Genomic DNA, 11,877 nt, shown 5'->3' on the forward strand with positions numbered 1-11,877 from the left:
GGTGTATTTATTCAGATTTGATGTATATGTGTACATCCTCCTTTCAAACTAACTAGTACAGTTCTAGTTTAGTTTTAGTTCAATTCCAAATCAGTTCTAGACCAGTTCTTGCTCAATTTGAGTTCCATTCTTGGAATATTCCACGATATCTATTGTGATGACTTTTACGTTCTGTACCCCATTTATTAAATAAAAAAACAATGATTGCTTTTTTCTTTAGAAAATAATTTATATTTAAATTTTCTTACAAGAGAGTAAGAGTGATTTTCACAAAACACAAATAATTTACAAACCATTGAAGTTAGTTACTTTTTTTTAAATCATTTAAGTAGTATTAAGGAATAATAAGACGCAGCCATAGAAACAAATTTAAAAGTAAAGAAAAACTTATTCGAAACTATACTTAATTTGAGATAAATACATAAATATAAATTAGTAAGTAGTAAAACATAAAAAAACGCAAAAAAAATGTTTTTAAAATATAAATGTTGAAAAATTTTACAAAAAAAAATGACATGAAAATTAAATGAAAATGTTAAAACACAAATGATAAATGAACTTGAAATAATAATAAATGAAAAAAAAAACGATGTTAAGAAAAAGACTGCTTTTGAGGGGGATATATTTGAAAATAATGTTTAGACGGTTAGTTAGCAGTCTTATAAAGATTGAGGCTTTTCTTTACATTTTAAGAAATCAGGTTTTACTATGCAATGATTTTGTTTTCATTGCAATCATGTTTGTTGCTTTTTTTAGTTAAGTTTATATATAAATAAAATTTTAATTAAGTTTAACACATGTAAAATTATTTAAAAGTAATTTGAATTAAAATTCATGTAAAAAACATACAACTTAAATAAACAAAACGTTTAAACGGTAGATAAAGAGTTAATAAAAAGATTTTTATAAGTTTGAGGCACACTATAGGAGTAGTAGAGTAGTTAATCATTAAAGAATTTCTTTTTGGCGGTAGCAGTATCAAAATTTATGGTAGATAATCTAAAATATATAAATGTTTTATATAGGACAAACTATAAAATAAAATTAAAGCAATTTAACTTACCTGGCCATTTTGGGTGTTAAAAATGTTGAGGCATTGATAGTTGAATGTGTTGTTAAGAATGTTTCTTCAGCATTAATTTCCTTTGTTGTAGTTTTATTATGATTTTTAATTTTTTGCGGTGATTTAAATTGATTTTCCGCATCAGATGTTTCGCTAGTCACATCATTCGCTTCCTCCTTAATGGCAATATCTTCATTCTCATCATCGTCCGATTTTTGATTGGTGGTCGTCGGTGTTGCACGATTTTTACATTTATCCGTACAGCTACAGCTTACCGTACATTTCTGATTGATCGAATTACATCCGCAACGTTTCTTTCCGCAGTCACCACGGCATTTGCAGCCCTTGGACTTCCGCTGGTGCTTACCCTTGCCAGATGTGTTTGCAATTTGTCTAAATGTTCCTGTATCAGTGGTGTCAAAGGTGATCTGTTGTCTGAGGCCATTGTCCTCATCCATACTATGGGAGATGTAGGACTGTGTGAGGGAGTTTTGTGAGGTTTGGGAGGTTCGACGACGCATGTTCTAAAATCAAGACGTATCTTTTTTTTGTTTACCCCATTATTCGAAAATGGTAAAGTGTTTGTTGTTGTTGTTGTTTTTATTTTTCTACTTACATTTGGACGTTTCCGAACCATGGGTGTTTTAATCCAATCAGGATCATCTTCGGATTCATCAAAATCTTCTTCTTCGCTTTCGGTAAAGTCTTCTTCTTCCTCAACTTCTTCTTCGTCCATGGGTTCGGTTTTAATGGCGGGGGAAATTTTCTGCGAGATAGAGAAAGAAAAAAATTGATTGTTTTTAGAAATTATAAAATTCATGTGGAAACGTTTTGGGATTTTTATGGAATATAAAGCTTTTCATAAAATGTTTTTTTTTTGAGTATTTAAATAAAAATAAAAAATTTGGATATTTAGAAAAATTTAGATGAAATTTCAATTCACAATTAAATGAACAAAATTCACAAAAATGTTGGTCAAATTTCGAAATTTACATAAATTCTGGGGAAATTTCTATATTTCAAAAAAAAAGTATTATAATTTTAATACTAACAGAATTTTGTAAAAAAAATTGCTGAAATTTAAAAATTTACAAAAAATTTGGATGAAAAAATTTTAAAAATTCACAATTTTGTAAAATTTTTAAAAAATTTAATGAAATTTAGTAATTCAAATTTATTTTGATGAAGTTTTGGTAAAATGTAAAAATTCACCAAAAAAAATGTGTAAAATTTAAAAATTCACAAAAAAATTGTTTAAAATTTGGAAATTTTCCAAAATTTTTGTTTAAATTCGAAAAATTTAAATTTAGAAAAATCTTGATAAAAATTTAAAAATTCTTAAAAACTGTAATGAAAATTAGAAATTCACATTAATTTTGAATTTGATGAAATTTTGGGTGAAATTTAAAAAAAAAAATGTTTAAAATTTGAAAATTTTCAAAACTTTTTGTTTAAATTCGAAAATTTGCAAAAATTTTAGTAAAAATCAAAAATTCACAAAAATTTTAATAAATATTAATAATTCGTAAAAAATTTAATGGAATTTAGAAATTCACATAATTTTTTTTTAAATTTGGAAATTTTCAAAAATTTTTGTTTAAATTCGAAAAATTTAAAAATTTACAAAAATTTTGATAAAAAATTAAAAATTCCTAAAAACTGTAATGAAAATTAGAAATTCACGTAAATTTTGAATTTGATGAAATTTTGTGTGAAAATTAAAAATAAAAAATTGTGTGAAATTTAAAAATTCAAAAAATTTTGGTTAAATTCGAAAATTTACAAAAATTTTAGAAAAAATCAAAAATTTACAAAAATTTTAGAAAAAATCAAAAATTCACAAAAATTTTAGTAAAAATCAAAATATTTCAGTCACAACACTTATTCTCCCCCATAGAACCTTTATCAGTTAAAAATTAAAAAAGTTTGCAAAAAAAACTTCCTCTAAATATTTTAAATCTATTAAAATTTCTTAATCTATTTTCCCGTAACAAATCGTTTAAAATAAGGGATAAACCATGTAATAAGCCAACAGGTATAAATCCAGTTAAACAATAAATGTATGAATGTATATGAACAAAACAAATGAAAAATTGTCAAAAAAACATGTAAATGCAAAGAAAACAATGAAAGAAAAACTGAAGACACTAAAAAAAGTTATACTCACATCTATTCATCGTATTATATCAGAAAACTTAGTTAAAGCCGATAAAAGCTATAGACCAATAGCAAACATTTACAAAAGAGATAAGACAACAACAAGAACAAAAATATATTAAAACATAAACTATTACCGCTATAGTTAAAAGAAATCCTTAAAATTCTTAATATTTTAACTAAAATTTAATAACCAGGTAGCAAACCTCTCGATTTTATAAATAACATTTTACACTCACCTTGGTCGTAGTTTTTCCCTTTTTCTTATTATTGTTTGTAGCATTCTCACGCAATTGTTTGTAATTCTCCAGTTCAATCATAAGTGATTCAATCTTTTTCTCTTGCTCCTCTTGTAACTTCAAACGTTGTTCCTGTTCGGGCGTCAGCGCTACCGATATCTTTTCTTCATATTCCGCTATGGCCTGTTCATGTTCAAGTTTCATTTGTTGCAATGTTTTGGCTGCCTCATTTGACTTCTCTTCGGCCGTAGAGATCTGTGATCGCAGCTCATCACAGAGTTGTGAATGTTCACGTCTCATGTCGACCAAAGATTTCAACAGATACTTGAACACAGCCCGTGCCTCGGCTAAGCTATGAACGTTGTCGCCGAGTGACTTGATAAGGGTGTCGATATCGTTAGCGCATACCTTCTGCTGGAGGTCGGAAATTTGGGCGTTTCGCATTTCGAGTTCTTCCTCCAAGTTGGCAATTTCCATACCGGCTGGTGATTGGGGCTCGGGGGGTGGTTGTTGCTGTTTTAATTCTCCAAGTCGACTGCTAATTATGCCACGGTCATCCATTAATTGTTCAAGTGTACGTTCAGCATCAATAAGGGATATAATTACCTCTAGTTCGCGTTCAACACAGGCAATAACCTGATCAATTTTCACTGAGGCAGCCGTAGCATCTTTAGAGGATTGCATCTTTTGCCGTTGAGTTTGGGCCACCTTTTGTCTTTCAAGAGCATCTTTCAGTCTAGTAGAGTAAAAACAGAGTACAATGGTAGTTGGGGAAGTGAGTGGGAGGAAAGGAGTGGTTAGTTAGAGAGGGAGAGACAAACACATCAATCAGTCAAGATTCACACAACAACACACTGCAAAGGTAACAAAAATCTTGGAAAAATAATATAAGCAATAACTTACCTCTTATTAATGGCCATGGCTTCTTCACATTTACGCTTTAACACATTACGTTGTTTATTGTGCAAGGCCTCTTTGCGGGCCATTTCATTTTGCATTTTACGATCTTTATTTTTCAATTGCATCAACTCTTTTTCGCGCATCATTTTAAATTGTCTGAAATTTTCCGCCTCCGAACGCATAGCACGCACCAGCTTTACCTTGGATTCTTTCATGGCTTGTATTTCACTGCTTAGATTTTTAATTTTTTGCGTTTCCTTTTCGCGTATTTTTAACAATTTTGCTTGTTGGGTATTTTTACGTTTCATTTCGGAAATTTCTTGCTCCAAGGTCTGCAAACGTTTACGTCTTTCTTCGGCCAATTTAGCGGAAGCATTCTCTTTAACATGACGTAATTTATCGAGAAGTTCTGACTTTTCAGCTTCAAGTTCTTGTATCTTTTGTTCGCATTCTTTAAATTTCTCTTCAATGTCATCATCTAGAGTAGAGAATTTACTAAAATTGCCTGTTATACGTTGTTGCAGCTGTTCTTTGAGATTTAGCTCCCGATTAATGCGACGCAATTGCTCATTGATTTCCATTTGTTTGCTGGTAAAAGCTTCGGTGCGTTCTTGCATAATGGCTTGCATCTCGGAGACATTTACATTATTGTCTTCATCTTCACAGTGATCGGTAGTGCTGGCCGAGGAACGACGTTTGTGATCCATTATTTCTGTTTCTGCTCTACACAATTCTTCATCAAGACCTTCTACCAATTTACTTATGTGCATAACGGTCTCCTCGAGTTTTTCTTCATACAAAGGTGTTTCCTTGATTTTAGATAATTCTGTTACGAAACTTTTCATTTCTCCTGCCTTTTGTTTAAGATTCTCATGGGCTGCTTCCGCTATATGAGCTCTCATTTCATGCTCCGTCACATCATGCAAAGTCATTTGCCATTGTTTTTGTAAAGTGCGATATTTTTCTTGTAATTCTTTATATTTACGATTTTGCTCCTCGGAGGGCATAATTGTGGGCATTGACGTAGTCATTAGGGGAGCTACAGGTCCTACAGTTTCCAAATCTTGTGTTAAGGAGGATGTCATAGCACCACCCTTGGTTAGCAATTCTACTCGTAATTTCTGTATGATACCTTTAAGACGATTGATTTCGGCAGCGTGAGGATCTTGATTAACAATGGGTTTGTTTTTAATTTTACGTGCTCGATCGGCATAGCGTAGAGTACTTAGTGTTTCGGCAACATTGTAATCGGCCGGTGAGACACATGCTATCATAAGGGTAACAGAATTGCCACCCAATGAGTCCTGCAGCAGTCTAGTTAGTTTTGAGTCACGATAACGTACAAATCCAGCACCTTTGCCATCTGAAAAGATTCAATGTTTAATGTTTTAAAATAAGATGTTTTTCTTTGGAATCCTGACTCTTTCAAAAATATATAAAATTTGGAAAAAATGGTAATATTTATAAAATACTAACCTCCCAAGGCTGATATTACATTGCCTAAAGCCAAGAGACCTTGATTGATTTTAACGCCTTCCTTGAAACGGTCACCTGTAGCACCGGTCTTTTTCGAACGTTCCGAACCGGCCAAATCCACCAAATGAAACTTAGAAGTAGTAACTGCCCGACTGCAATAGAAAATACACAAAAAAACATTATTAAAATAAAGTCAAGACGTTGTTTGTTTGACAGGTTTAAGAATAACGTTCCAGGTTATATTCCTTTAATTAAAGTTTTTCTTCTTACTATAGTGTTGTAGGATGAAATAAACAAAACACTTAACCTCAATGTCTACGTTTGGCTAAAATAACAAAGGATGCTGTATAGACGACAAAAAAAAAAAAACAACTTTACCTTTCATCCTTTTTTGTGGCCTGCAATGTAACCGTAAAAATTGCATGAGATCTGGAAGATTGTTGATTCATAGCGGTTGAAGCCACAGCTCGGCCCGTTGAACCCTTCACCAAACAATCGGTAGTTTCTTTAGCCGTAAACACTTCCTTTTCCGTTAAGCCCACCATTAAAATACCATTACGATCTTCACGCATATCAATGACACTTTCCTCGCGTGACTTCTCCGACAGCAAATCGTATAACTGTTCCTGATACAACTCCATAAATGAACACTTTATAACAAACTCAAACTCATCGGAAAGTTTTTTAATTCTTTCGAAAATATCATGCATGGCGCGTGGTATAACACCAACATTCTCATCTAATGCACCATCAAAAGCCGTACCCATAGTGTGAGTCTTGCCAGAGCCAGTCTGGCCATAGGCCAAGATAGTGGCATTAAAACCGGAGAATAACTTATCTAACATATCAGACACTGACAAATTATACACCTGCTCTTGTGTGTCACGCCAATCGAATACGAAATTAAAGGAGAAGGCATCGGTATTGTTGACCAACACCTGATTAGCTCCGTCCATTTTCTCCACAGCCACCTGACAGCCGCGAGCCTGTTCAGAAGGCACCAAAGGGCGTACTCTTAGAGCCACCCTTACACTTTCCAAATCACCCATAGTTGTCTTGTAGATTTATAATAGTTTTGGCACTGAAAAGAATTGATTTTATATTTAAACAAATCAATAGTTTTTTTTAAAATTTCACTTTCACTTACATTTTTATCTCTAAAACCTTTATATTCGTTTAGTCGTTTGTCTGGTGATTTTTCTTTTTTCTCTTATTCTGTGGCTGCTGCTGTTTTTGTGTGTGCGTTAGGAAAAAATGAAGACGATTCGTTTGGTGACAATCAAAAGTTACAAATGACAATAAATTCTCAACAGTAACAAACTTTTATACAAACATTTGGCAGAAAAGCAGGTAAATTAAAAACACATTAATAAATGATAATTTGTCAAAACGCGGATTTTCCTTAATAATTTTCCTTGAATTAACAAGCAAGCAAAGGAATTTTCCTACGTTCTTTTCTTTTGTTGCTATTTTTGTCTATTCAACACGGTTTTTCTTTTTTCGTTGAAGTGCTTACACAAATTTTTATTAAACCGTTTAAATTCAAATGAAAAATGGTGGTTGTTTGCGCCAGAGAAACAAGCCGATCACTTTTTTTCGGCGGCGTCTGAATTATAAAAAAATTTGTCGGCGGCGATGGCTTATCGGCCTTAAGCCGTTTTTTACCGGCAAAAATATGTCGATTTTGTAAAAAAGTACCAAACTTTTTACTTTTAGAGAAAATTTACCAAATATTTTGATATATGAATAATACTACAAAAATCCCTCTTACGAACCAAATTTTCGGAAATATCTGAAATATAACACACAAAATATATTTCATATTCTGGAAAAATCATAGTGCTTTATTCTGTAAGACAGCAGGCACTGGTAAAAGACCACACAACGAGCCCGATGGTGGATTCAATGTAATATACATATATACATTCCCCTCAACTTTATTTTTTATTAGGCCGCTAAACTAACCAAATCAAAATTGTTCTACGAAAAAACAACACTGTCTTTTAGTAACACTACCCGCCGCTAGAGTTCCATTTAAATATAAATTTGACATAATGACGCGCCATTTTTTGTCACTGTTTGACAATACACATTCTTCTCGCATTTTTCTTGTATTCAGGTAGTTTTCCTACAAATTTTCCAAAATTACCAAATAATAAGCTACTATTTCCTGAAACTATCAACAGAAATAGTGAATTAAGATAATACGCTAAAATAAGATTAAAAAGTTTCAAAGTGGAATACAAAATTTCCTTGTAAAAATCTACAAAGAAAATTTTGTTTTATGAAAATACTTTTTTTGTGAAAATTGTAGACGTGTGTGTGTGTGAGAGAGAGTGTGTTGTTAAAGGGGAACTTCAAAGAGAATATTAGAAAAAGGTAAAGAGAAAAAGTAAACAATAGAATTTTAAATTTAACGTTTTTTTATTAAATTTTAAATTAAATTATGAAAACAAAATTATACTAAATTATTTGATGGGCTTTTTGAACATGTTTTAATTAACTAAATAGCAAATTTGTTTAAATAGAAATCATTAAGTTTTTTTTGTTTTAAAAAATAAGGGTGTTTTTTTTGTAATGTTGACATTTTGTTTTCATTGCTTCTCTTAAATTTTGACATCACGTCGCATTGACAGACATTTATTTCTTATTGTGTTTTTGCTTGTGAATGAAGTGTTGGCAGCTGCATTACATATTTTTTATAGAAAACTATAAATAAAAACGAAATAAATATATTTATAAAGCCCTTAATATAAGAAATATTTCTTTTAATAATCTTTATAACTAATTATCGGTTTATTTAAATATATATTTATGTGTTTTTTTTACAATTCTCCTCTCTCAACCGCAGCCGGAATTTTCTTATGAAAGAAATTTTATCAACATGGAAGGTTAGTTTTTTTCATTTATTTTGTTAAGAAAGATAATTTATTTTATATTTTTGTCCATTTTTAGCTCAACAACAAACTCCTGCTGAAGTTCGTGAGGTGTTGAATAAATATTTGGAGTTGTTTCAACAGAATAGCATTGAATTTAAATATTTTCTCGCTCCAAATAGTGTAATCGATTGGTATGGCCGCACCATACGTGGAGCTAACAAAATTCATGATTATTTAAGGTAGGTCATGATGAAGGAATCTTAATATTTAATAATTTTATAATTGAGAAGTTGTTATTAAGGTTTATGAGAGTTTGTTTTTAGTTAATTGAAGAAGAAACTGTGTTTTTATGGTCCGACAAGAATTTTTCATTTTGTGATGAAATTATGTAAAAATGTTGTTAAAAAAGTGGTTAATTAAAGGTAGAGATGCATAACATTGATGTCAAAATAGGTTTGTGTATATTACAGTCATAAACTGCAGTTCTTTCAATAGAATACTAGTAACATTATGAATTTTGCGCAGTTACATAGAATATCTATTATGAACAATTATTCGTTCTTTAATAAAATTGTAAGAGTCAATTCTAAGAAGGATGAAACCATTTGAGTATTTTATGACCTTTATAATGTGAGTTTTTGCTTTAAATTTCAATTGCGTTTTACCTGAAGTTTCATTCCTCATTGTCGAACAAACTTTGTTCAACAAAGCAATCTTACTTAATATCAGCTATTTCCGAACTTTTTAAACTTTTGTCATTTAAAGAAATATGTATGTTATTGGACTTTACCTTACAAGATCGTTCCTTTCGTATAAAATACTGTCAAAAGGGAAGATATATAAACTTTTCAGAAGTACTTGTAAAAGCAGCTGAAAAATGTATTGAATAAATCAGCTATATTAAATTTTTTTTGGAGGATCACACTTAAAAGGACAAATTTTTGATAATGTACCCTTATCAGCTTGATAATTATTTATCTTTAATGACTTTCCACTCCTGCTTAAATTTCGATAAAGAAAGAATATGTTCTAATACCACCTTTGTAAATAAAACAGATTTATCAAATAGGGGTTGATGTGAAATCAATACAATATAAATGGGAACATAAAGTGTTCAATACCTAACTATTTTTTCATGCAATTAACTTTTAAGGGAAACAAACTAACAATTTAACAACATCTTATAATTCAAATAAATAATAAACAATATTTTATATCTGTTATTCGTGCAGACATGAAATACACAATAATTTTGATCACACCGAATTTTTGGAACCTCACAAATGTGCTCCCATCGAAACCAAAACCAGTCACATGCGCACGTAAGTTTTCTAAAACAAATAAAAACTCTTATAAATGAAAAAAAAAAAATAACAATAAAATCAAAATTAATTAATGATTTTTAGCAAAATCATATCTACTAAACCTATTGATCTAGTACATCCTATAAATCGTGTACCAGATATGGTACCTTTAAAATCCTATGCCGATAGTGATGTAGAAGATAATGAGTTGCCTGAAACCTCGGAATTTGCTGCTGCCATTATAAATAATCAAAGAAAAACTCCGGAAAAATGTACTAGTACATTAATCGAAGACTTAACGCCACCAGCTAGCGCTACAAAGGAAGAAAAACCTAACGAGGAGGAGAAGGAGGTAGTTCAGATAGAACAAGCAACAGTTGAAGAATTGAATAAACCGGTGAGATCTCTAAAACGTACACATTCAGGACGTTTTAGCTATTTAAGACGTTTACCCACTGCACCCTCTACCAGTAAACGGGTGAGTAAGGATTATAAAGGTATACGTACCTTACTAGATGATTCATCCAGTGAAGACGATGATTTAGAAACAATGGAGGCTTTATATACCCCTTTAAGGTATATAGAAGTCAAGGGTATTATGCGCAATCGTAGTGCAACAACATCACGTCAACGTAGTGCTCTCTGGCGTGATTGCAATCAATTGGAAACACACCTGCGTATATCTTATCGTCGCAAATTAGAAGATAATCAATTACAATTTGCTCTAATCATTTATGAATCATGTAATCCTACACCTACAATTACCAAACGTAATCTTATGACACAATTCTCAATGACTGAACCCAATGAAGATAATGATAATGTAGTTACACAAATAGAACCCGAATACTCTGAAGAAATGGTAGTAGAAAGTGTTCTACACGAACCGGTACTTATAGAACCACATACAGTTACCACAACTGGTACTTTATTGGGCACCACAGATGATCCTTTTAATGAGGACGAAGAGGGCTCTTTGGAAACGTTATCAGTATCACATATGCGTACACCTACGAAATTTACACATACCCCGCCGGCTACACCTAAACGAAAACCACGATCTTTGTTTCAATCCGCCTCGGGTTTGAAACGTTTAAATAATTCACCCACTGCACCTACGCCTAAGCGTAGTGCAGCACGTAGTTTAAGACTTTGATTTTAAAGATCTTTTTTTTTTTATTATTATTAATATTTTCTTATTATAGACCCCTCCCCCCTTTTTAACAAGTTTTCTTTTCTCTCTGCTTGTTTTATATTTTTTCTGGGTTTATTTTAGAAAGGAACAGTTCTTTTGTTATGAAAAGAAAACTCACGAGTTTGTTTTATGAGTTTTAAGAAAATTGTGTTGATTTAAAGGGAAATACTGTTGTATTCTTTTGAAACTAACTTTTGAAAACAACTTCATTTCCATACACATTTTTAATAAATGTTCCATGGAAAGGTGGAATTTTTGCATGCATTTTTGTTAAAAAAGAAAGTAGATTTAACAAAAAAACTTTCTTAAAAATTTTTGTATTTTTTTTTTTACAGAAATATTTGACAAAGTTTTTAAGTTATTAATTATTTGATACAAAATAGGTCTTAACTTTTGAAAATCTAGAAGTAGATTCAACAAAAAAACTTTCTTAAGTATTTTTATATATTTTTTATAAAAAATATTTGATAAAGTTTTTAAGTTTTATAAATCTTAAACTCAAAACTTTCTTAAATAATTTTCTAAATTTATTTCTTAGAAAAATATTTGACAAAGTTTTAAAAAAAGGAAAAATTTGCTTTTATCACTAGAAAGTTTTTTTATTACAATTAGCTTTAGGTCAAGAATGTAAACGTTTTAGCTTGCTATTGAAATCGTAACTTTT

At 30.9% G+C, this 11,877-nt stretch overlaps 2 protein-coding genes across 5 annotated transcripts; one reads left to right on the top strand and one right to left on the bottom strand.

Moving 5' to 3' along the window:
- Positions 1-208: 208 nt before the first annotated feature.
- On the bottom strand, positions 209-7,386 carry LOC111675239 (chromosome-associated kinesin KIF4A). Of its 3 annotated transcripts, XM_023435967.2 has the most exons (8): positions 6,983-7,382; positions 6,214-6,916; positions 5,836-5,987; positions 4,363-5,722; positions 3,460-4,195; positions 1,680-1,829; positions 1,064-1,587; positions 209-999 (listed from the first exon to the last, which is right to left on the bottom strand). In XM_023435967.2, the coding sequence occupies exons 2-8, from the start codon at positions 6,882-6,884 to the stop codon at positions 942-944; spliced, it is 3,651 nt and encodes a 1,216-aa protein (XP_023291735.2). In that variant the 5' UTR covers positions 6,885-6,916; positions 6,983-7,382; the 3' UTR covers positions 209-941. The 3 variants fall into 3 exon arrangements, with proteins under 3 accessions (XP_023291735.2, XP_046802423.1, XP_046802424.1); XM_046946467.1 differs by lacking the exon at positions 209-999 and having other exon boundaries at positions 1,190-1,604; positions 6,983-7,385; XM_046946468.1 differs by lacking the exons at positions 209-999; positions 1,064-1,587 and adding an exon at positions 3,231-3,278 and having other exon boundaries at positions 1,692-1,829; positions 6,983-7,386.
- A 552-nt stretch (positions 7,387-7,938) lies between these two features.
- LOC111675238 lies at positions 7,939-11,449 on the top strand. 2 transcript variants are annotated; one of them, XM_046946826.1, is made up of 5 exons: positions 7,939-7,954; positions 8,687-8,726; positions 8,791-8,953; positions 9,947-10,036; positions 10,121-11,449. In XM_046946826.1, the coding sequence occupies exons 2-5, from the start codon at positions 8,720-8,722 to the stop codon at positions 11,172-11,174; spliced, it is 1,314 nt and encodes a 437-aa protein (XP_046802782.1). In that variant the 5' UTR covers positions 7,939-7,954; positions 8,687-8,719; the 3' UTR covers positions 11,175-11,449. The 2 variants fall into 2 exon arrangements, with proteins under 2 accessions (XP_046802782.1, XP_023291734.2); XM_023435966.2 differs by lacking the exon at positions 7,939-7,954 and adding an exon at positions 7,970-8,214.
- Positions 11,450-11,877: the final 428 nt, after the last annotated feature.

This window comes from Lucilia cuprina, chromosome 3 (assembly GCF_022045245.1).
Source record: "Lucilia cuprina isolate Lc7/37 chromosome 3, ASM2204524v1, whole genome shotgun sequence".
In the NCBI taxonomy this organism is placed as follows: domain Eukaryota; kingdom Metazoa; phylum Arthropoda; class Insecta; order Diptera; family Calliphoridae; genus Lucilia; species Lucilia cuprina.

Coding starts and splice junctions, on each gene's coding strand:
- LOC111675239 (XM_023435967.2), bottom strand. CDS start 6,884: ATGGGTGATTTGGAAAGTGTAAGGGTGGCTCTAAGAGTACGCCCTTTG. Junction 5,723..5,835: donor TGTAATATCAGCCTTGGGAG/GTTAGTATTTTA, acceptor GAATCTTTTCAG/ATGGCAAAGGTGCTGGATTT. Junction 1,830..3,459: donor AGGGAAAAACTACGACCAAG/GTGAGTGTAAAA, acceptor TCTATCTCGCAG/AAAATTTCCCCCGCCATTAA.
- LOC111675238 (XM_046946826.1), top strand. Junction 8,954..9,946: donor AAAATTCATGATTATTTAAG/GTAGGTCATGAT, acceptor TTATTCGTGCAG/ACATGAAATACACAATAATT. Junction 10,037..10,120: donor AAAACCAGTCACATGCGCAC/GTAAGTTTTCTA, acceptor AATGATTTTTAG/CAAAATCATATCTACTAAAC.